Consider the following 24,472-nt stretch of genomic DNA (forward strand, 5'->3'; position numbering starts at 1 on the left):
GTGGAAGAGGCGAAGAATGTTTGCAAGGACAGAGTGGTGTGGCGCTCTATTCTCTCTGCCTACCCCTGGGGGCAAGCGGCGTGATGGTTAGTTAGTTAGTTTGTTAGTTTTATACATGTTTATATATATATATATATATATATATATATATATATATATATATATATATATATATATATACATAATATTTTTTGAGTTTCTTATAGTTTTATACCTCTGGCACTATAAAATAAGCACTATTAAAATATGAATTTTGCGCTCACCGCCACGTCCGATAAGGTTCTAACAATGTCGGTCCCTGCGTATAAAAAAATAATATAATCGTTATATCCAGAGCTGGAATGAGAATATCACTATTTTATATTTGAGGCGGAATAATCAATAATTAACCTTAATATACAAAAAAAATATAACCTTTCCCGGAGTACAAGCCGGTCGCGTACTTTGACATTGTATGTTTGAGAGTACACCATTACACCTTGCACCCAAGAAGAGTCGCGGTTGAATTAAATATGTATGTAATATAATTTGTGTAATACATAAAACTTCGAAAGCAGTCAGGTCAGCAGGTAATCGGCGGGTATGTATAAGGAGATGCATGAATGCGGAAGAGGCGAAAAATATTTGCAAAGTCAGAATGGTGTAACGTTTTCTCTGCCTACCCCTGCTAGGAAGTGGCGTGATGGTTAGTTAGTTAGTTAGTTAATAATAGACAAGTTAATCATAGCATTATAAATACTGTTTTTGATTTACCACGTAAATTTATATACGGACCTGTTACTAAACTTTAGGAAAATCTAAAAATTAACATACAAATTTTTTAGTGTATTTTAAATCTTAGTTCACAATATTTGGCTTGTACCCCATATAGGAGTTATTTTTATAATGATTCATTTAATAACTCAAAGCAGAGGAAGAAGTTTGAGATTAGAATCTCAAACTCCTTCCTATATGAAATCTTTGTAAGTTTAGTTGACTGCTCAGAGCTCCTAGGTCTAATATCGATAAATGTTCCAGCCAGGTTGACAAGACATTACACCATGTTTCGTGTCCCCATTAACAAAAAAGCCTACAATGAAAATTCTTATATTCAACGTTCTTGTCAATGAATTTAGCTTTATTGATTTCACAAACACTAAACTATCTACACTAAAAAATATGGTAAAGACACATCCATCGACTTAACATCTCTCTTAAATAATAACTTCCACTCCCTATTCCAATTCCTTTCTCTCTCCTTCATAAAAAAATAATAATTTAATAAAAAAAAACAATTGTATGTCATATCGCCCACTCCTTTCAAGAACGTCATAAATCAAAAAACTTGATTTTTCAGGAGATCGTTTTTAAAGTTTAAAATATAATACAATGTATAAAAAACAAATATCAAGCAACTTATTGAACTTTTTACTGTGCAACAGATCTTTTTAGGTAAAACTGGTAGGTTTTTTCTCCATTTGAAAAATATTTAGAATATTTAAAAAATAATTAAACGATACCTTTTCTTCAAAATGCAAAAACAACACTTTCTGCCCTGTAGCGGGTAAAAATCAAGTTAAAAATATGCCTCTTTTGCTGGGATAAAGTACATTTTCTGGGCATTCCGAAAACATGCACAACTGAAAATTGTCGATTTTTGATTTATGACGTTCTTGAAAGGAGTGAGCGATATATTATATATTTAATTTTCACATTTACACAATTTACACGTTTTTGTTACTGTTAACGCTCATTCTGCGAAAACCTGTAATTGGAGCTTTTTTCAATAATTAAGATGTATACTTATATGTTATTGTTCTCTGTTGGTTTTCCAAATAAAATAAAATTAAAAATTACAAAAAAAATAGTATGAAAGTACGCTTTTTATTAATTTTTTCGGCGCACCAAACCACCTCTGATTGTCTAGAGCCTAGCTTATGAGTGAGAAGTCATTTACCTGGTAATCTATTGCTAACATTGACAATTACTTGAGAAATTGAATCAGCTCAATGACACACTGAGTTGCCTGTATTGTATGAAGTTGCAGACTTGCACATATTAATTTTCTATGGCGACAGCTTATAAAAACTCAGAAGAGGTAAAAGGTTCATATAATGATTCGTCAGTCACTTTACAGAAATATATGTCAATTTTAAATTAACATTTTACTTTTTAAACACCAATTTTTCTTCAAACCTATCGTGGTACGAGTTTCGATGCATTCCGCATAATTTTCAAACACCGCGTGCTAGCTTTACTCGATCGATTTACACGCCCAAAACCATCTCGTCAAACCTTTCTTAATTTCATCGCATTTTTTTAAAGACAAATATTTGTGTTTTTATTATTTACATTGACATTTCAATTTCATACTGTTTCTGTGAGCCTAAGCGGCTCATTATTAGAAATAGGTATCAAATTGTGGTAGAGTGACTTAAGAGTCCGCGACACTAACCACGGGACCACAACCCGTCACTATAAACGAATAATGATAATCTTAGAATTGCATTCTTTCCTTATATCACCCCATTCGAAAATCTATCTTATATCGTTCATTTAAGAGATCGCTTTTTGACTGCATTCAGTATATTGTCATCCTTCTTTTGCCAACTCTATGCTTCAATCCCATGCGTTAGAGTTGGATGATAATTCAATACCAGGACTGGGAACAACATGGGAAATTACCATAATTGACTGCAGATATTGCAGTTTTTTGTACTTGTATATGATTTTTGCCTTGGGCTTTACGATATTGTACCAAAAACCCATGACTATGAAAATCATGCTTACTTATACGGTCCATATTTTTTTAATGTAACTCACACTTCATATTACTATAGAATACGAAAACTTAACTGACAGTACACAACAGAGTCCTGGTACCAATCTATTGTTTCCAAATGAAGCATAGAGTTGGCAAAAGAAGGATGAAAATAGACTGCAGTAAAAAAAGCGATCTCTCGAACAATGTGCATATTTGATAGATGTTCGAATAGTGAAATAAGATAGATTTAAGCATTATCGATGAAACTAAGAAAGGTGTGTTGAGATAGTTTGGACATGTGGATCGAATGACTGAGAAAAGAACGGCAAAACAAAATGATGGGGATTTATTGTCATTATGGGCATTTCAAAATGCCCAGACTTCCATATTCTTCTTCACCTATGTTGAGATGTCAAAAAATAACATGATAAATAACTCATATAATTGGAGATAATCTGGATTTGTGAACAAGTATTTGGAAATGTTTGGAATGTATAGTATGTTATAAGCGGTAAAGAGGTGACTGTGTGTACATAAGATTGTATGTTTTAATATTGTATTATCACAAAAGCATTAATTTATTTGTACCTAACTGTGTCACTTACGACACATTTTAAAACCTATTTGAATACCTACTTCATCTTTTAACACCCTATTGTTACACGAGACCTCGATAATTCGTCGGTATAACAATTAGCCAATATTTTACAACTAACTCGTCACACTTTATTATGTATGCCTTTGCGTACCTGTATCAACGTACTTATATAGGGTGAACCGAAATATTTGACCTTTTAAAAATTGTGTTAAAAACAAACAAAAAATACTCGAATTTTTGTGACCAAATAAATTTAAATTTAATTGATTTATTGATTCATTGCGTGACTTGGGCACTCTGTGTTGCACTCCGTATTCGTACTAGCTATTGTAGAAAAATCTACTGCGAGGGTTTGATCTTGAGTATAAAATTACATCAAAACATCAATTTTGAAAAGAGCAATATTTTAAAATAGTATAGTATAGTGTCGGGTTGTGGTCCCGTAGTTAGTGTCGCAGACTCTTGTGTCAGAGTTTCTGGGTTCGAACCCACTTTATCACAATTTGAAACATTCTTGACAGTGAGCCGCTTAAGCTCATAGAAATAGTATGAAATTAGAAGTATTTTCGTGAATAATAAAAACACAAATATTTTAAGTATATCGATTAATTTCCCACTGATTTTTTGTTTAAGATAACGCCGCATAAGCTGGGACAGTGCCTTATACCTACTGAGTACGTGTAGGTGTCAAATAATGAATGATAATTTGGCAGTAACCATATTCATCATTCGTAAAGTTAAATTCGTCTTTGACATCTTAACATGGATGAAAAAAATATGGAAGTCTGAGTATTTACTAGGCTTACGACTTGCCATATGTTAGTTATATAATCACTTTACACGCGTGTCACATTCACCATTCTACATATGATTCCCAACCACGTAACTCAATTTTTTAGTAGTCATAAATATAATATCTTACGACTTTCCATCATGAACGTTATTTTATTTAAAAAAAAACACTTGTACAATACCACTTACAGAGTTTTATTTCACTACACACGACTAGTTTAAAAAACTACAGATGTTTTCATCAACAAGTGAATAGTAAAACTAACGAGCAATAAAATTATTTTATTGACAACATTTTTATTGTGTTCAAATGCTTGTGAACAAATATTTGGACACTTTATAATGTTGTGAATACTTTTTTTCTCGTTAGTTTTACTTTTTACTTGTAGATGAAAACATCTGAAGTTTTGGAAACTAGTCGTGTGTAATGAAATAAAACGTAGTAAGTTGTATTATACAAGTGTTATTATTTTTTAATAAAATAAAGTTCATCATGGAACGTTATGAGATTGATTTGAAATTGATGACTACTAAAATTTTGAGTAGTGTTTTTTACACGAGTGTTTTTTTTATAATAAAACAAAATTCATAATGGAACTTCATGAGATTGATATTATATTTATGACTTCAAAAAAATTGAGTATTTCGATACTTTCAATATGTTGAATTCGTCTGTTTTTGGATTGTGTAAACTGTTTTATCAATTTTAATTTTAAGAAGAATATTGAATGGAAAATGATGCACCGTGACTTTGTGTTTTTCTATTCAAAATTTGTCAACTTTTACCCACAGCAAAAGACAATAGGACGCTTAATAAGTACAAACCTTGTCCTGCATACATCATTATAGCACGTATTTGTATATTTTCTATACAGGCTGTTTCAGACATTTTTGGAAAGCCATCTACAAGTTGCGTCGCCGACTATAATATTTTATTTTATTTATTTATTTATTTATACATTTTATTTAAAAATAAAATACATAATTTACATATATATTTTATCTGTAAGTTATACAAATTATCTGTATTTTAGCTCTGAAGGCATAACTGATTTTAATTCTTTAGGCATATAATAAATAATAAAATAAATCCCTTACTGCACCCAATGGTGCATAGGGCACTGCTTCATATCGATTACACATGAAGGGAAGGTGATCAGCCCTCCACTTCAGGTACCAGTCCAGTGTAATATTGAATAAATATTAGAGTGAAAAAATCACTTATATTCATTAAACGCCCCTGGGAATCGAACCCGGGACCTCCACAACGAAATTATTATAATGGCATATATAAAGAAATATATATTATAAAGGCATATAATTGATTTATATTTTATCTGTCACTTATATAATTTATAAGTATTTTTGCTGTTTGAGCATAGCTGTATCATATTTTGGCTATTAAGGCATATAATTGATATATATTTTATCTGTAATTAATATAATTTATCAATATGTTGGCTTTTTAAGCGAAGCTAGTAGCTCTTTTCGCATAGCTGTATTTTGGCTTTTTAGGCATATAATTGATATATATTTTATCTGTAATTACTATAATTTATCAGTATTTTTAAAAAACACCCTGTGTATTTTTATGTATGCCTTTATGCATGTATTAATACATCCAATAGTAACTAATACACCTTCACGAAACAATACACATCCAACGCCTTATCAAGTATCGAGTCTCTAATAATAATTTCCTCGCGCGTAAATTCAAATAAATTTTATCTTCGGGAATTTCCGCCGGCGCTCGGCCGCCCCCGCCGTGTGTGCGTGTGTGTGTGTGTGTGTGTGTGTGTGTGTGTGTGTGTGTGTGTGTGTGTGTGTGTGTATGTGTGTGTGTGTGTGTGTGTGTCGTCAGTGAGTCACGTGACCCTATGACAGGTGAGGTCGGTTTAGTCAGAGGTCACCTATCTCTGCAGGCATGTACTAGGAAGCCATCATTCGAACGCGCCGCGCCGGTGCAATTTTATCACCTACCACACATCGAATGATGCCATCTGCAGGCAAAATGTGAAAGCTTTGATAAAAACTAATAAAACTTATAAATTATGCATTTTTACTAACTCCCTTTTTCCTTTGCCTTCCTTATTATCATCAGCTTGTAATTTTTTTTTATAATTAATCACTTATATAACATTACTTATTGAGTTTTATTTCGTTACACACGACTAGTTTCGAAAACTAAAGTCGTTTTCATCGACATGTGATTAGAAAAACTAACGAGCTAAAAAATCTGATAAAACTTTAATTGATAATATGCTTTTCCAAAAAAAAACAAAATATTTTTATCTGCGTTTCCTTTTACAAAAAGCCCCGTTCCTCCCCCTCCTCTATTTATTACCCTACCAACCTCTATACATACCTTAATATTATTTTTTGCTCGTTAGTTTTACTTATCACCTTTCGATGAAAACAACTGAATCTTTCTAAACTAGTGTGTTTAGTGAAATAAAGCTATACTTATTCTTCTTCATCTATGCTGTTAAATCAATTTAAAAAAAGAAACGTAAAGTTTGTATTTTATTTTTTAATCAAAATGTAACATTGTTTAAAATCACCATAAATATTTTATTATAACTTAATTAAATGTTTACCTGTTAGCTTTGAAACCGGTTCACATTATAGTTAAGTTATAGTAAAATATTCACAGTGATTTTAGAACAAAGTTAAATTTTTATCATAAAATGGAAAATCACAAAGTTAGTGCTTCAAATGTAAATTATATATTGTGTTTTCTTGAATGTTTTTCGCAGATACTTTGTGGTATAAACTTTATAAAATTAAACAACCTTGTATTAACCACCTTTTTTTATTATTATAAACTTTATAAAATAAGACAACTTTGTTTTAACCACTTTTGTATTATTATTATAATAATATAAAAATTAAAAATAAAAACATTTTGGATTTTTATAGAGCGTGAGGAAGTTTTTGGTGAGAGTATTTTAATGTTTTGGATTTTAATTAAACCCTGATGATGACAAGGTGTTGTTGAAACCGGTAGGTTCAATTGTATTAATAAAAAAAAAAGTGGCGAAAACAAAGTTAATTAATTTTATAAAGTTTATAAAATGTGCCGCAAAGTATCTGCGGAAAACAATTAAGAAAATGATTAATTTTATAAAGTTTATATTGTGTTTTATTATTTAAAAAAAGATCGGTTTTCTTAGTCAAAACGATTATCACCAAACTGTCGCTTACGACATTTTGCCAGGATATGGTTGGTATTCATGATGAATCAAAAGATAAAATAAAAACGTATATTTTTTTAATAATTCGTCTTATTTTTCAATTATACTTGCATACACAGCAGAGAACACCTCAGGTATACAATGAATGCATGTTTTTTGTCGGCGTGTATAACGTACGTTTCTCTATAGAATTGAGTTGACTCCGACTAGCGCATATTAATTAGCTCCATCAGATTGTTTGACCTGAGGTCACTTGTTCGACCTCTACGCCGGCAAGTGACTGACACGACACTGGAAATGGAGGTGATACATTCGTCAACTCTGTTGGCACACAATATCGCTAAACTGAAATTGGACATTGCTTTTGATATCTCAACAAAGATGATGAAAAATATATTTTGTATATTAAAATAATTGATAACTTTGTGTTATGGTAATATAACACTCTCCCTATCATTCATCGTTTATTTTGTGAAATACCACTTTTATAAACACTATTCGTGACTCCTTTCTGAAAATCATTACATCATCAGGTCATTAAAATTAAATTATAACTATTTGACATTTCGCTCACTCCTTTCAAGAACGTCATAAATAAAAAATCGGCAATTTTCAGTTGCGCATGTTTTCTAAATATTAAGTTAAAAATATGCCGCTTTTGCTGGGATGTAGTACATTTTCTGGGCATTCCGAAAACATGCACAACTGAAAATTGACGATTTTTGATTTATGACGTCCTTGAACGGAGTGAGAGATATGTATAATGCGGTCAATAAGTTACATATAATAAATCAGTAGGTAGGTACGTTAAATAGTAAATGACAATTCACTTTTATTTTACGAAAACTATTCTAATTTAATACGTCCTTGGTGGCCTCATTACTGGTAAAAGGCAATGCAATAAAATGGTACATTATTGTCATTATATTACTTCGAATTCCGCGTAATTTATTTATTTAAAATAGGTTTACTATTTACGATTAGTTAACTTAACGCAGATTTCAAATGAAGCATTAAATACTAAATTCCTTTAAAAATATTTTTCATTCTTATTTTAACCCTTATCTGAACCCAATGGTGCATTGTCCACTGCATCGTATAGGAGCAGTGTTATCTTGATCGTTAAATACACAAAGGAAAGGTGATCAGACATCCGTTACAGGTACCAGTCCAGGGTCATATTAAATGAATATTTGACTAAAAAATCACTAATAATTATTTTGACCCTCTTGGGAATCGAACCCGGGACCTCCAGAATGGTAGACTATCGCGCTAACCACTACACTATGGATTTTTTTTTTAATATTCCGTCATGATTTTCATACAACACTTATTCTGATAACTCAATATATTGTATGTAAATAATTGTATTGAGATGGTAATCTCAGACTCCCTTACATTTCACTGTACGGTCAACCCCAGGGTAGACGACTCCAGATAGACCACCAAAGACATGGATCGACAGCTGGGAATCGACATCGCAGGGAACTAATCCCTCCTTAAAGCAGTCCACAAGTCCTACTTAGCAGAAGGAGAAGAAGAGGAGATAGTAATACGGAAGTTTTGGCATTATTGGGTTTACGAGCTGTCGTTGGCTGGTTTAAATTATCATTTTATACATTTTTCATGTAATTGACAATCACATTAACTAAATTTTGTAAAATACAATATATGAAAATTTTTCAATTGAAAACGGTCGTATTCTCGTGAAAACCTTCCTTTGCGATATTCATGGTACAGATTAGCATGTTAACAGGCGTTTTTCATTAATTCACGTGAAATTCATGCCAACAGATTTTTTAATTTAATTAAAAAATAAAACTTATTCATATCTGTTTCTCGCCTTGGTAGTTAGCATATGGTTGGTGGTTAGCATATCTGCCTTCATTGCTGGAGGTTCCGGGTTCGTTTCCCAGGAGGATCAAAATGTGTACAAGCTATTTTTCTCTCCAGCGTGTATTTATAATAATTCAACCTTGGAATGGTACACAAAGCGCCGGACTGATCAATATAATGAATATTCACAATATTTCATCTTAGTTTAAATATCGATAATTTTTTTTATGTTAATAACTTCTAAGTGTATCTGTATCCAGAATTTATGAACAATGATTGGGAACCACTGAAAATATAATCAAGTATCATTGTCTGTTTCATCAATCCAACAAATCACATGCTCTATGCAAATCTTCAAACCCTTATCCGCACCCCAATGGTGCATAGGGCACTTCATAGTAAAAGCGCAGTGTTTTCTTGATCGTTAGCACATGAAGGAAAGGCGATCAGCTTTTCGATTCAGGTACCAGTCCAGGGTAATATTGAATAATGAAAAAGTGAAAAAAACACTTATTTCTAATATAAAAAAGCCCTTATCTGCACCCAATGGTGCATAAGGCACTGCATCATATAAACGCAGTGTTATCGCAGCATTATGGAGGGTAATAATGAATAAATATTAGTGTAAAGAAATCACTTCATTTATTTATTTTTCAAAATATATTACATACATAAGTCATATATATAATACTCCCGATGAGTCATTTCTATTTCTCATTTTTGGACATGGGATTAAGGTTTACAAGTCTGGAACACAAATAATAAAATTACAAAAAAGATTTAAAATAAAAACCTCAACTAATACATGGCAAAATATAAAAACAATAAACAGGTACAACAATAAACACTTAAATGTATTTATTTGACCCCACCCTATGATTCGAACCCGGGACCTCAGTGCGGTAGCTAAACACGCTAACCACTACACCACGGAGGCGAAATATGTATATACTGCTTCTATAATACACTAACTACCTCGATAATGGCTGCCAAATTTTACGAATGTATGAATGGTCATTGCCAAAAGGCATCTATGTCCCTGGTTATCATCCTTAAACCTCCAATTGTCACTTTATTGTCATGCAAAGCACAATAACACATATATTGCACACACATCTCGTATGTTCTATGCCAGTGGTTTCCAAAGTGAGGTCCGCGCAGCTCGAGGGGTTTCGCAGAATGTTCTACAAATCGCTCACTCCTTTCAAGAACGTCATAAATCAAAAAACTTGATTTTTCAGGAGAACGTTTTTAAAGTTTAAAAATATAACACAATGTATTAAAAATAAATATCAAGCCACTTATTGAACTATTTACTGTACAACAGATCTTTTTAGGTTAAACCTGAAGGTTTCTTCTCCATTTGAAAAATATTTAGTATATTTGAAAAAATAATTAAACAATACCTTTTCTTCAAAATGCAAAAATTACATTTTTTGCCCTGCAGCGCGTAAATATTAAGTTAAAAATTTGCCTCTTTTGCTGGGATATAGTACATTTTCTAAGTATTTCTAAAACACGCACAACTGAAAATTGACTATTTTTGATTTATGACGTTCTTGAAAGGAGTGAGCGAAATGTCACGCATAAAATTATAACAGAAGAACAATGTTTGTAAAACAGCACTTACTGCAAAAGCTTTCCAATAAGCTTCACGAACACTTCCGATCATATACGAAGGTTCATGAATTATTTTACAAAGAGAAAACTTTTTATACAGTGTTTTCAGGTCAGGCCAATTTAAATTTTATCCAGAGACTCGGCGTTATAGAATCCTGACAAATCAAATCACACTGGACCCATTAAATTATAATGAAAAAAATATTATCAGATTTATCAATTGGATATTATTGTCTACATTTTAGGAGAGTCCAAATATGTGTTAACAAATTAGGGTTTTGTCAACTTACGAGTTATGTATTTTAATCTCTAAACATGAATGAAAAAGATTATGGAAGTTAAGGTATTTACAAGAATTACGATCTGTCACAGGCTAATTTAAAGGTCTTGGTATATAAAAAAAACTTTGTCAACTAAACCACAGATGGTCGAGAACTAGCATGTGAAAGAATGTGTCAATTGGAGGATAAATGCAATTCCTAAATTTGTAGTGTGGTTGTCAATCAAGGGTAGAATGGTAAATGTGACACTTGTATAAAAGTGATCGCTTAAACCAGCTTATGACAGGTCGTGAGCTCTGTAAATATCTTATTCGTAACTCTATATTCTTCTACATCTTTGTTGAGATATCAATTCATGTATTATTTTTGTCATAAGTGTACGCCGACAAAAAAGTTTGGAGTTCACTATTCTAGCTACGCTATTGAATATATTTTGTCACGGTGATTGTATTACGTATTATAGCTAAAGCAAATGTATGGCCATCTTTTAACACAATACTCACCTGTTACGTCTGTACATCGGTGTATTATTTTGAGTGTTGAGACGATCCACGCGACCCAATGCCTTGTCAAATCGCTGTTGGTTTATGCATACCATTCCAAGTCGTTTTAAACCATCTTGGACGGCGCCATGAAAGAAGACAGAAGCCTTTATACAAGCACACACATATGTATATATATAAATAAATACACATATATATATATTAATATATATATATATATATATATATATATATATATATATATATATATATATATATATATATATATATATATATATATATATATATATATATGTGTGTATATATATATATGTATATAAATATATGTATATATATATATATATATATATATATATATATATATATATATATATATATATATATATATATATATATATATATATATATATATATATATATATATATATATATATATATATATATATATATATATATATATATATATATATATATATATATATATATATATATATATATATATATATATATATATATATATATATATATATATATATATTTATATATATTTATATTTATACCTTTATTATAGTTTTCTTTTATGATTTTTTGGAAAATGAAAACCAGTTGTATTACTTTATTGTAATGATAATCTCTTTTGACCAAAAGAGATATGTGTTAGGTTTTGTTTGATGTGTTTTTATGTTTTAAATCTTGCAGTTCTATGTCATTACCGTAAGGACAGACTGAAATATATAGTATGTACATTCAAAATGTAATACCGCTAATACGAGATAAAACCAAGTCCTTTTTAAAACCGGTATTTTTATATATAATAGAAATATCTTCCTACTCTTGTTCCTTCCTATTTTATTATTTCTTTCTTATCTGACAATCCTTTAATATCTATTTAATTTAATAGCCTTCAGGCTTATCGAGCTGCTTTTTTAAAACTGCATATAAGAAAACCGAGGGGATGCATCTCATTTAAACTCCGCTACGCTACTGTCAAAGACGATTACAATAAAATTAGCGACCTCCTTCCATACATTTAATTAGATCCGCATCATTCAAATTGCAACATTTATTTGCTTGCACTTAGAAAAAGGAGGTCATTTATTTTGATACACCCCAAATACCGAACACTACAACAGCGTTGTACTTTGCTCAAATTCACATCACGTAGATCAGTGAAACTTTTCGTACTGCCACGCGCTTAAACCTATGGTAATATTGATATGTATCTGTCCCGTAGTGTAATGGTCAGCACGCTCAGCTACCGTTCTGGGGGTCCCATGATCAAATAAATATAAGTGATTTTTTTCACTCTAACATTATATATATATATATATATATATATATATATATATATATATATATATATATATATATATATATATATATATATAGGGTCCGCCATCTAAAGTTTTTTTTTTCAACTAGTGCTTATTTCGTGAATGGTAACACTTAGCTCATGTCTGATTTGACAAATAATTAGTTTTATCCTTCCGCTGAGCGAATATGGTTGTGTATACGCTTGAACAACGCTGGGAAATATTGCGACATTCGACTTACAGAAGATGCCGATTTTGCCAAAAAAATCATCTTTTCGGATGAAGCTCATTTTGATCTTGGCGGGTATGTAAACAAGCAAAATTGTCGTATTTGGGGCACAAAAAACCCGCACGCATACATTGAAAAGCCGGTACACCCAAAACGAGTCACTGTTTGGTGCGGATTTTGGTCCAGAGGCATAATTGGGCCATTTTTCTTTGAAAATGAGCAAGGAGTGGCCGTTAGTCAATGGCGATCGTTATCGGGCCATGTTGAACGGATTTTTGTTCACAAAAATTGAAGAGGAGGATATTGGCAACATTTGGTTTCAACAGGACGGCGCTACGTGCCACACAGCCGAAGCTACACTCGATGTTTTGCGCCCCATTTTCAAAAAAAAAAAGTTATTTGGCGGACCCTTTATATATATATATATATATATATATATATATATATATATATATATATATATATATATATACATATATATATATATATATATGTATATATATATATATATAAATACAGATTGCTTTTGGTAGTTTATTAAGAAAAAAATAAATTTAGTATTACAAAATCAATTAACCTCTGAATGGTTATAACAGCGTTTTATTCCCATAGCTCCAAGGTGGGGATGCAAGTACGCAGTAGGTGGAGATCTCTAACCTTTTGACCTGAGCTTGTGTGACCTACGCGGGAATTGTTTAATTCCCCGACTATTCATATTATATTAGCTTGTTCCTTTGTGCCTCGGGTCAAGGCCTTGCGAATGAATAATAATATTATGCTAAGCGAATAACATAACACATTGTAATGAATGATTATCAATTTATTGATTTTTATACTGATATGACGGTCTTTGTATAGTATTTTTTTATGATTTCGCAGTATTCAACTGATATTAGTTAATTAAATTTAAAATTTATATGGGTATTTATAGACATATATCTATAAATACGTACATTAAATTGTAGACAAAAAACGTCCCGATAAACTGCTAATGAAACAGTTTTTCGGGTTTTTAAAGTAGGTAGTCGTTAAAAGTACGTACAAACAACGAATGCACAATACACATTTACATACATACTGTATATCGATACATACACACACGCACATACACACACATATTTTCATATATGTTTTATTAATTAATTTTTAAACTTTTTATATCGGTAAATAAAAAATACATCTACAGTATACCCCCCTATAACGCTGGGAAAATGGGTTATCAGAGAGAACGTTATTGAGGGTAAATGTTTTTATGATAAAATGTAACTTTGTTTTAAAAAAATTATAAAACAAAATAACATTTTAATTAAAAAATGGAAAATCAGAAAGTTAGTGCTTCAAATATTAATTATAAATGTTTTTAAATTGTATTTTAATTTAACAATGACTCAATGTCATAGGGGGTTTACTGTATTACAATTTTAATTCAATTCAATCTATAAGAACTCACAAAACATCGTTGAAAAATGTTATATATGTATATATATATATATATATATATATATATATATATATATATACATATATATATGTATATATATATATATATATATATATATATATATATATATATATATATATATATATATATATTTATAAAGATATATATATATATATATATATATATATATATATATATATATATATATATATATATATATATATATATATAAATTTATGTGGTGTGAGTGTATTGTTTATTGATTAAAAAATTGTCTTAATTGATAAAAGGAAGATTTGTTTTTATATATTATTTTAAACTTGCGTAAGTAATAAAAGTTTGAAATTTATGGCCATGGTTATAACCATATTTAATGGCGGCATTATTAACTTGTGTTATATCTACTAACTCTAAGTATTTATGTAGAGTTAATTCACACGCGTGTTTACGAGTTCCCACATGTTTCATACTTTATAATTCCATCCTCTATGTGAATTTGTCTGTGGATAATTATTATTACCCATTATTACTAATTTCGTGAATTAATTAACAAATGATATACAAATAATTCTTAAATGTCGTCATTTATAATTTCACTTCTTGTGTGGAAGGTAATTTCAGGTATTGTAAAAATAATAAATATTGTTAATCCTTTAAATTAACCATATTAGACTTTTTATTGACCTAATAAAATCACATCAGATTTTTCTTGATAGCTACTCTCGGCTGTATTGGTGTCAAATTCATGTTAAATTACGTCATTATAAATTGTAAAAAATTTCCCTATAGCGTAATCTGTTGACTTGGCTCCGACCCATCCAACGAAAATTTCACAAAATTTATCACATCTTATTTTTTTAAATTTATGTATAAAGGAGCGAGGGGCCACTCTTTATTTGCTGTCTCTGTAAGCGGAGGACTAATCACCTTTCCTTCTTATTTTAACCATCAAGTTAACACTGTGTTTATATGATGCAGTGCCCTGTGCGCCATTGGGATGCGAATAAGGGTTTAAAGTAGATTTTACACTCCAAAAGTATTAAATATTACTCTGGACTGGTCCCTGAATTGCAAGAGTGATCATCTTGCCTTCTTGTAAGTAACGATCAAGATAACATTGCGTAAATACGATGCAGTGCCCTATGCACCATTTTTTGGGGATAAGGGGCAGAATAAGAAGAAAAAATGTTTATTTACATTAAATACAATATTCATATATTCAGAAAAAAGTTTTTTTTTTTAACCTATTTTTATAAAACGGATTTTCAGCTTTAACGGACATTTCTTCCCACGATCAGTCCGTTATATCGAAGTTTTACTGTAGTTTCATTCTTCCTATATTCTGATCCATTTAGTAAAATTTGTCTGTATTCTAATACAATAGTTCAATCATGTTCCCGGGCATATCGAATTGTTTGAACGGCAATGAAGATCCGGTTCAAAACAACAAAAAAACCTACAAAACAATACGCTTCGATTTTTCATTACGAATTGAGATGTTGACAGGCCAAGATGGCGCTCGCCACGGCTAGTTCTAGCTCCTTATCTCTCCTACTCCTTATCTCGCAGGTCCATCTTTAAACCACGAGGTCCAATTAAATGTGAACGGAGATAGATTGGTGATAAGAGACTGGGGTTTTGGTATTATCTCAAGGCTGATGGTAGCACTTTCAAAACTGTCATTATTCGTAGATTGGCACACTTGAAATTATCGGTCACCTGCAACGAATACCCTTTGTTTGGACTAAAATGAAACAGGCTGATTTATAATTATGTATTATGAAATCGATTTCGTATCTCTGCGCATTTGTTTAAAGTCAACAACTATTGGAGAAATTAAACATTTGCTTGGTGTAAATAAAACAGGTACTTGAATACCTACAATCCATTATTTACTCTTTTTAGTTAAATGTTGTTTTTTAATAATATTAAACATTTTCAATAATTGATTGAGCAGCCACTTTATAGTTATATCTATACATTTTAAATTTATCTTATATATTTTATGTAAAAAAACACATTTTTTGTTTACGGAAAACATTTTTTTAAATTTACTTGGTAAATACCACTATTTCTTAAATCTTAGGAAACGTGTTTCGATGCATTCCGCATCAAAGAGTGTTTGTAAATGATGCGAAATGCATCGAGACACGTGTCACAAAAAATAGATTTAAGGAAATAGTGAGAAGTTAAGCTTAAGACGTTGGTGTGACAAACATATATTTTTTTTCCACAAATCCTTTATTTAGAAAAAATACATACAAAAAATACAAAAAAAATATACTGGCATTTTTATTACGTTTAGTGTAAATACAAGGTACAAGTGACTTATGTACAATATAAATCCTTAATTCGCTGCCCATATTTTCCCACAAATTTGTTACAAAAATACATCAATTGTTGAATGGTAGACATAAGATGAACATAAATACAGTAAAAGTTCATTACTGCTAAATTTAAACAATCAAAAATTCAAATTAAAAATATTGATTTTACACATATACTATAAAACTGGTGCGTATCGATGTTTCTGAGGAAATTAAAAAAAATTGCTCAAATCATTTCAAAAGTATTTCGACTATGATCTTTTCTAAAAAGGTTATCGTGTACATATTCGGCTGTCCAAATTTAAAACACAGTAAGGGACATTTTTTTGTAGTACGTTTTTTTTGCATTTTTGGACTAAGTAGATTTTACTTAGTCCAAAAATGCAAAAAAAAACCGCACTACAAAAAAAAGTCCCTTACCGTGTTTTAAATTTGGACAGCCGTATTGTGTTAACTCTCCTTGATACTTAAAAAACCTCATATTTTTACATTATTTAATTGATTCCTGACTTTTTCAAGGTTTAACGAAGATACATTTTTGATATCTGAAAACCATGTCATATTTTTGGTTTTTAATTCATGTTATATTTCTCCATTTAGCTGTTATTTTTTTCTTATTTAACGGTTGTTTGGGATTCTCAAATTTACTTTTCGTTGGCAAATGTATAACGTTGGATATTTTGTTTTTCAGTGTTGTGAAGATAAACCAGTGCCTTTATAAGAAGTGCTGTAACAGTACTAAACGGAACACAGTTTGGTGAAGTTTTTAGTGCCTACTTTAAGATAACATCATCGAGTGAATCGTAAATATCAACAAGTGTTAGATCAATTAAGTCGTCAACAAACCTTGCTATATCCAGTGATTTAAGAAGTTCAGATTTAATATATTTTCTCGTCCATGATGGTGGATTTGGCAATTCGTAAATAAATTTTAAAAAGTTCTCTTTTTTCCGGACTTTGTCGATTGGGATATCCAAGTTTGGTTGCATACCTTCATGGGCCTGGCAGTCTGAAGGCTGTAGATAGGTTTCGTGCAAGGCTGTAGTACAAAGGCCTGAAGATAGCTACGGTGGCAGCTAAGTTGCTGGGTCTGCAGGCGACCCTGGCGATGAGGGAAGTGGATGCAGAGGCTCCCGTCATTTGGCCCTCCTGGTGTTACTCAGGTTTGTCAAGGAACACCTACAATTACTTATGAATAAAAAAAAAAATAAAGAAAATTTTTAGTTTTCATCGATTGAAATAATCGATTTTATCTATTGTTTCTTTCATTTGAGTTACATTCACTTTGTGGTGAGATGTAACGAAATTGTAAAAGTAATAGACTTGTTTTTTACCACTTGAATTATATTTATATTTCATTTATATTTAGACCTGATGATGGAAGCATAGCTTCCAAAACTAGTCGTTATAATAAAAAATAAATAACTAAGTGGTAAAAAACAAGTGTTTTTCTTTTACAATTTGAAATATCTATGCATCGTGGAACTAAATAAATACGTAAATATAAAAATAAATTACAATATTTACAACATTTTGAGTGTGTCCATATACTTGTTCACAAATCTGAAGTATCTCCAATTAGGAGTTTTTTTTTTACACAATTTTTTGACATCTCAACATAAAAGAAGAAGAATATGGAAGTCAAGGCATCACTTTACATACGTGTAACATTCACCGATTCTACCCATGATCGACAACCACACAACTCAAATTATTGAAACTTCTAGATATATTAATCAAACTCGAAACACAATATGCGCGAGATGAAAAAATATCTCCTGATTTGAGATAATCCAGATTTGTGAACCAGTATTTGGACACACTCAAAATGTTGTAAAGGTAATATAAGTGTCCTTCGTTTGTTGCAAGAAAATTGTAGTATTGCCTCGAGTGGCCATTTCCGAACAACCGTAAGTTATACATACATTGACATATAGATATAATTGATTATTTTTAACATAACGGAAAACGGTAAACGAAAATACGCAAATCCATTATGTCACTCGTCCTTGATCTATCATCGTACCTATGTACAATTTTTGGAATTTTTAGCGCAATCGCGTGTGTTTATACACCCACACCCGACAAACATTGTTTGTATGTCGCTCACTCCTTTCAAGAACGTCATAATTAAAAAAAACTTGATTTTTCAGGAGAACGTTTTGTAAGTTAAAAAATATAATACAGTGTATTAAAAATAAATATCAAGCCACTTATTGAATTTTTTTAATGTGCGACAGATCTTTTTAGGTAAAATCTGAAGGTTTTTTCTCCATTTGAAAGATATTTTGTAAATTCAAAAAAAAAATAGTAATACCTTTTCTTCAAATTGCAAAAACAACACTTTCTGCTCTGTAGCGGGTAAATATTTAGTTAAAATATGCCTTTTTGCTGGAATACAGTACATTTTCTGGGCATTCCGAAAACATTCACAACTGAAAATTGATGATTTTTTATTTATGTCGTTCTTGAAAGGAGTGAGCGACTTGTATAATACCACTTATTGAGTTTTATTTATTACTGGACTAGTTTCGAAAACTACAGTTGTTTTCATCGATGAGTGATTGTTAAAAACATTAACAAGTTAACAATCACCTGTCGATAAAAAACTGTAGTTTTCGAAACTAGTCTTGTGTAATGAAATTTAACCCAGAACTGCTGTTATACAGGAGCTTTTTTTTTCAATTATTTTTTTTAAATCTTTTTAATATCTTCTCGATTTAGACTAATACAAAACAACACACACGTCATTGTATTTCTAATGAAAAACAATTTTCCGAGTCTCATTAAAAAATAAGTCAGCTCTGCGTACCAGGAGCGCAGAAAAGAACAGAAGAACGCCATCCATCTTGTTAATTATGTTTGTCGCGTACAAAATGGCTGTGATTGATTTATTTAAAGGTTGTCCTGTTCGGCTGACCTTCTCACAACTCAGTGACCTTTACGGAGATTATTTGGACGTGCAGTCAGAGCACTGACAGAAGGCATTTTAAGGTGGATAAGTTTGTGCCACCGGTTGATCAAACAACTTAAAAATAAACCGATCTAAATTATTATTAGATTACGCAATATGCATTGATATTTCCTCAATACACATAACAGATTAAATATAATACAACATAGTATATCGAAGTTTGTTAAAATGACATTATCAAGGCCCAGTATTCGCAACTTAATTTTCTCTAAATTCAGGTACGTATCCATTTTACGTAATTAATTTTTTTCTCAAAACACCGTTTTTGCATTGAAAAAATAAGTTTTTCTTCAAACTAATTATATGGTTTAAAAAAGAAAATATAAATTAAAAGGAATAGGGTTAAAAAATGTATTAAAGTATGTTTTCTATAAGTATATATATTCTAACAAAACAAAAAGTATCTAATATGCATTGTTAAAAAAAAAACGGGCGTGAAGAGACGTGTGACCTTTCCGGTCGTCAGCCGGTGATTGAATTCTGTGTTGACGTTGTATCCCCTTAAACAGTTCTTTATTTGGATGTCAGATTAGAGTCCAATAAAAAAATCATGAAATTATAAAATATCAATACGCAATATGTGCCTTTATCAATTTCACTAAATCATTTCTTTATTATCTGCTATCAACTAAATTGAAATACTACTGAGAAACTAGTTTTATGTAGCTCGAATTAAAAATATATATATATATATATCTCCAAATGACTGTTAATGTTTATTTAAAGGTGCACTCGCAAATATACAATTCAGTACACGACCGGTTGCGTGAGGAGCCACACGAGATTCCGAGTACTTTTTTTTTTAAATAATGGAATTTGTTTTTTTATTTAGAATATATATTCAAAATGTATTTTTATAATTTTTCAATCTCCTTACCTTTCAATAACCTTTTTCTTTTCAAAGTCATGTATTTATTTCGAAGAAAAACCTTTTGTTTCAATAAAAAACGGTGTTTTAAGATTTTTTACAAATAAATGTTACCTGGATTTAAAGAAAATTAAATTACGGGTTTCCTAGTTTCCCGCGTTCAAAAATATTTGATTTATTAACTAAAAACCAAAATTAAAAACGACATTCAAAAAATATAATACTTGTATTTCTTGTTTTACTTGTAAGTTAACTTCAATATTTTAGCCATACTTTTTATGTCGATTTGAAAAATTTGCACATTCAACAATGACAAGGCATCTCCAGACTGAAAATGATGCGGAATGCACCGAAACACGTGTCACAGTACATTTTAAGAAATAGTGGTATTAACTCAGTAAAATTTAAATTAAAAATGGATAGATTTTACAACAAAGTGTCTGCCGAATCAATTAATGAAATCAAATAACTTATAGTTCCGTTTTAGCAAAGTTCTGTTAAATTAATAAAAAATCTCGCATTTAATTGTGGCACTTCGATATAATTTATACGTTTTTAAAATCAAAATAATAATAAATTTTAAGAAAATCTGTAATAAAAACACGACGCTTTAATTTGAAATGAATAACGCGTTTTATTTCAAGATGTAATTTTAGAAATTTACCTCTTCCAATGTTCTACATACTCGCATTTCGCTTCTAGATGTTTTATCTAGTGTAATTAATTAATCGATTGGGGCTTTAAATTTAACACTAACAGTATTTTTTCATTTGGTAACATACGATATATGGCCAAAAAAAAAGAATTTCTCGTTTAATCATTTAGCGCTGTACAAAGCGGCAGGTGAAGATTTCGCTTTGGTGTTTTATTTAGTTTCTATGTACAAAATTTCACCAATCTTATATTTTTTTCTTCATGGTTACTTGCGAAAATTGGTCCTGAATATTTTGGCGATATATACTAAAGAAAGCATACGAATTTTCAATTTTTAAATGACGTCTTTTTTTAAAAATTTATTTTATATGGTTACAAAAAAATATTACAGTTTAATTGATTTGCTAGACATTTCTACTCTTGACATATCTTTATACTAGTTACGCTGTTCCTCTCCAAAAAAAAGACTGAGCTCTTGTATTTGGAGAGGGACTTACACTCATTGTTTATTGTTTATATGTACTTATAAATAAGATAATTGTTTAGTTTTCTTTGTATGATTTTTTTGAGAGTTTTTTATATAATATATAACTGAAACCACAATTGCACAACATACCAAATAAGTTTTTTACTAGGCCAGAAAATAATAAATTATTACAGTTTTCCGCAACAAAAATGGTCATTGACAATTCACGAATCAACAATAGCACTTACGTGAGATTGGTGAATAACTTTAGGAGATTTAAGACTTTGATAAAACGAACATACTTATATAGATACATAATTTTAATTACTCGATAGAATTTCAGTATTTAGAATTAAAAAAATAAATTACTAAATAACTAATAAAAAGGCATTTTTTAAAAAGGGATATAGACAAGATAAAAAAGGTGATGATTACTTGATTGACAAAAATGTTAATAGCTATTCTCGTATTTATTATATATTTTTCGTGAAACGGTAATTGGTGTGATTTATAGGGCTGTTTTCGACGAATCGGTTGGTTATTCTGTGTATATATCATTTTTAATCAATGTACTCATATAAGTATACGGAAATTGTAGACTTTATGACTGTTTCACTGTACACCTAATCCTATTCAAGGCAAACACTTATTTATCTTCCTGATGTCAGAATTAAAGTCAGTATCAACGATATTAAATAATACTTAACACGCAACGATAAAAAATCATAAGTCGATATATATGTTTAAAATATTGAAATAAACACCTTGACTACCGATGTTATTTATTAGGAACACATATTAAAATTGAGATTATATTATAATGATTTTTTCTATATAGTTCTCTTGTACAGTTAGCGAGGAACGTCATTAATATTCACAGATTAGTTTTGATCGGTACTCAAAATTAATCTTTCAATATAAATAAGTTCAAATGACCACTCAAACTTTTCCTCACATACGAAAATAGTAAAAAAGAAATTAATATAGCTGGCTTTGTTTTTTTTAATCGTTTAATGCATGTGATCATACTTACGGTTATTAAAATCGTTTAAAAATATTTATTAATTTCATAGCATAATCTCAGCATAGATGAAAAAGAATGTGGAATTTTTAATTTAAGTTTTACTGGGTGAATACCACTAGTATGTTCGTGAACAAAAATTAAGACTTACTCAAAATATTATAAATAAATTGTTACACTGAAATAATTCCATTTATTGATTCGGCAGTGTCTTCGTTGAATTTTTTTTTTAGTTTTATTAAGTAAACACCACTAATTTCTTAAATCTATCCAAGCTCATACCCCTCTAAAAATTGTGTTTGAAAAAGATGCAGAATGCATCACAACACGTGTCACAATACATTTTTAATAAATGTGGTATTTGCTTAAATAAAAAACTTAAATGAAAAATTAAATGATTGCAGAAATAAAAGGGTTGATATTTACTATTTTCAAAAACAATCTGTGTTAAAGTTTAAGTCGCAACACGTGACTCATTGATACTGATATCAAATTCATAAATAATGTAATTTGAAGGTGTTACGTTCTGAGATTATCAAATTAGCATTTAGAATATTTTACGATTATTTTTTAAATGAAAATAAACGTCCATCTTGAAGCCAAAATTAAATCCTGTCGTAGTCAGTTTTTTGTTGTTGGTCGCTCTAAAAGGGGACATGCGGCTAGCGGCTGCAGTATACATTAATTTCGGTGAAAAAACTGGTCCACCGATTGCTGGGAAGGGCACGCCGAAGCCTCTAGGCTGCCAGAGGCTGACATTTTGACCGGTTCTACCCCCCTGTGACCTAAAGCAGAAGGAAACTCGTACCACCGATACATTAAATTTTAAATGTCATCTGTATATCAAGATTTAATGGGAAAAAATCGGCTGTGGCGAGCATGCGACTTTCCCCTCAGACAACTTTTTTTTTTTTTAATTACTATGCATGAATTTGTCTTATTATAAATTATGTTTATATGAAATATTTAAATCAAACACTGATTTTTACAGTCTACTAAATTATATTTTATTTTTGAAAACACTTGGTGTTTCAAAATAAAATTGGTGACAATCGTTTCCCCTTGATATGGCATTTTCAAACTAATGTGAAGATTAAATGGACTAAATTTAATATTAAATTAAAATGGATTTCTCTAAATTGAACGCCAAATCTATAAATTTATTTCTTTAACTCTACTCGATTATAACAAGATAACACTGCGTCAATACGATGCAGTGTTGCATCGTATTGACGCTGTGTTATCTTGATCTTTACTTACATGAAGGCAAGGTGATAACTCTAGCGTTTCAGGGATCAGTCTAGGGTAATATTAAATAAATATTATAGTGTAAAATCACTAATATTTATTATCACGCCTCCTCTGGTAATCGAACCCGGGACCTCGAGCACGGTAGCTAAACACGTTAACGGGGATCGTACCTGAATTTCAGTATGGAGTGAACAGATTCACAAACTACGACTCCATACAAGTTCCTACATATGTAGGTAGGTACTTTCATTTTCTGATAAATGGCGACCGCAGTAAAAAGTTAAATGAATCGAGAGCCGAGAGGTTAAAGCGATTGTATCGACGTGGTTAAGTGCTGGTGACGGATTCGATCGATTAAAAA

The 24,472-nt window shown here is 30.5% G+C and overlaps 1 protein-coding gene across 4 annotated transcripts in view; it reads left to right on the forward strand.

Moving 5' to 3' along the window:
- LOC148301934 (uncharacterized) overlaps nucleotides 1-24,472 on the forward strand; it is a 204,780-nt gene that overhangs the window by 57,326 nt on the left and 122,982 nt on the right. For 2 of the 4 annotated variants that reach the window (XM_088272468.1, XM_088272467.1), the window contains one exon: nucleotides 17,569-18,040. The exons of the other annotated variants lie outside the window; for them this stretch is intronic. In XM_088272468.1, coding sequence (XP_088128594.1) covers nucleotides 17,986-18,040 — 55 coding nt within the window. In that variant the 5' untranslated portion in view covers nucleotides 17,569-17,985. The remainder of the gene's footprint in view (nucleotides 1-17,568; nucleotides 18,041-24,472) is intronic. 4 annotated transcript variants of the gene reach the window in all.

This window comes from Brachycentrus maculatus, unplaced genomic scaffold (assembly GCF_059751285.1).
Source record: "Brachycentrus maculatus isolate JH-2025_06_01 unplaced genomic scaffold, ASM5975128v1 h1tg000498l, whole genome shotgun sequence".
Lineage (NCBI taxonomy): Eukaryota > Metazoa > Arthropoda > Insecta > Trichoptera > Brachycentridae > Brachycentrus > Brachycentrus maculatus.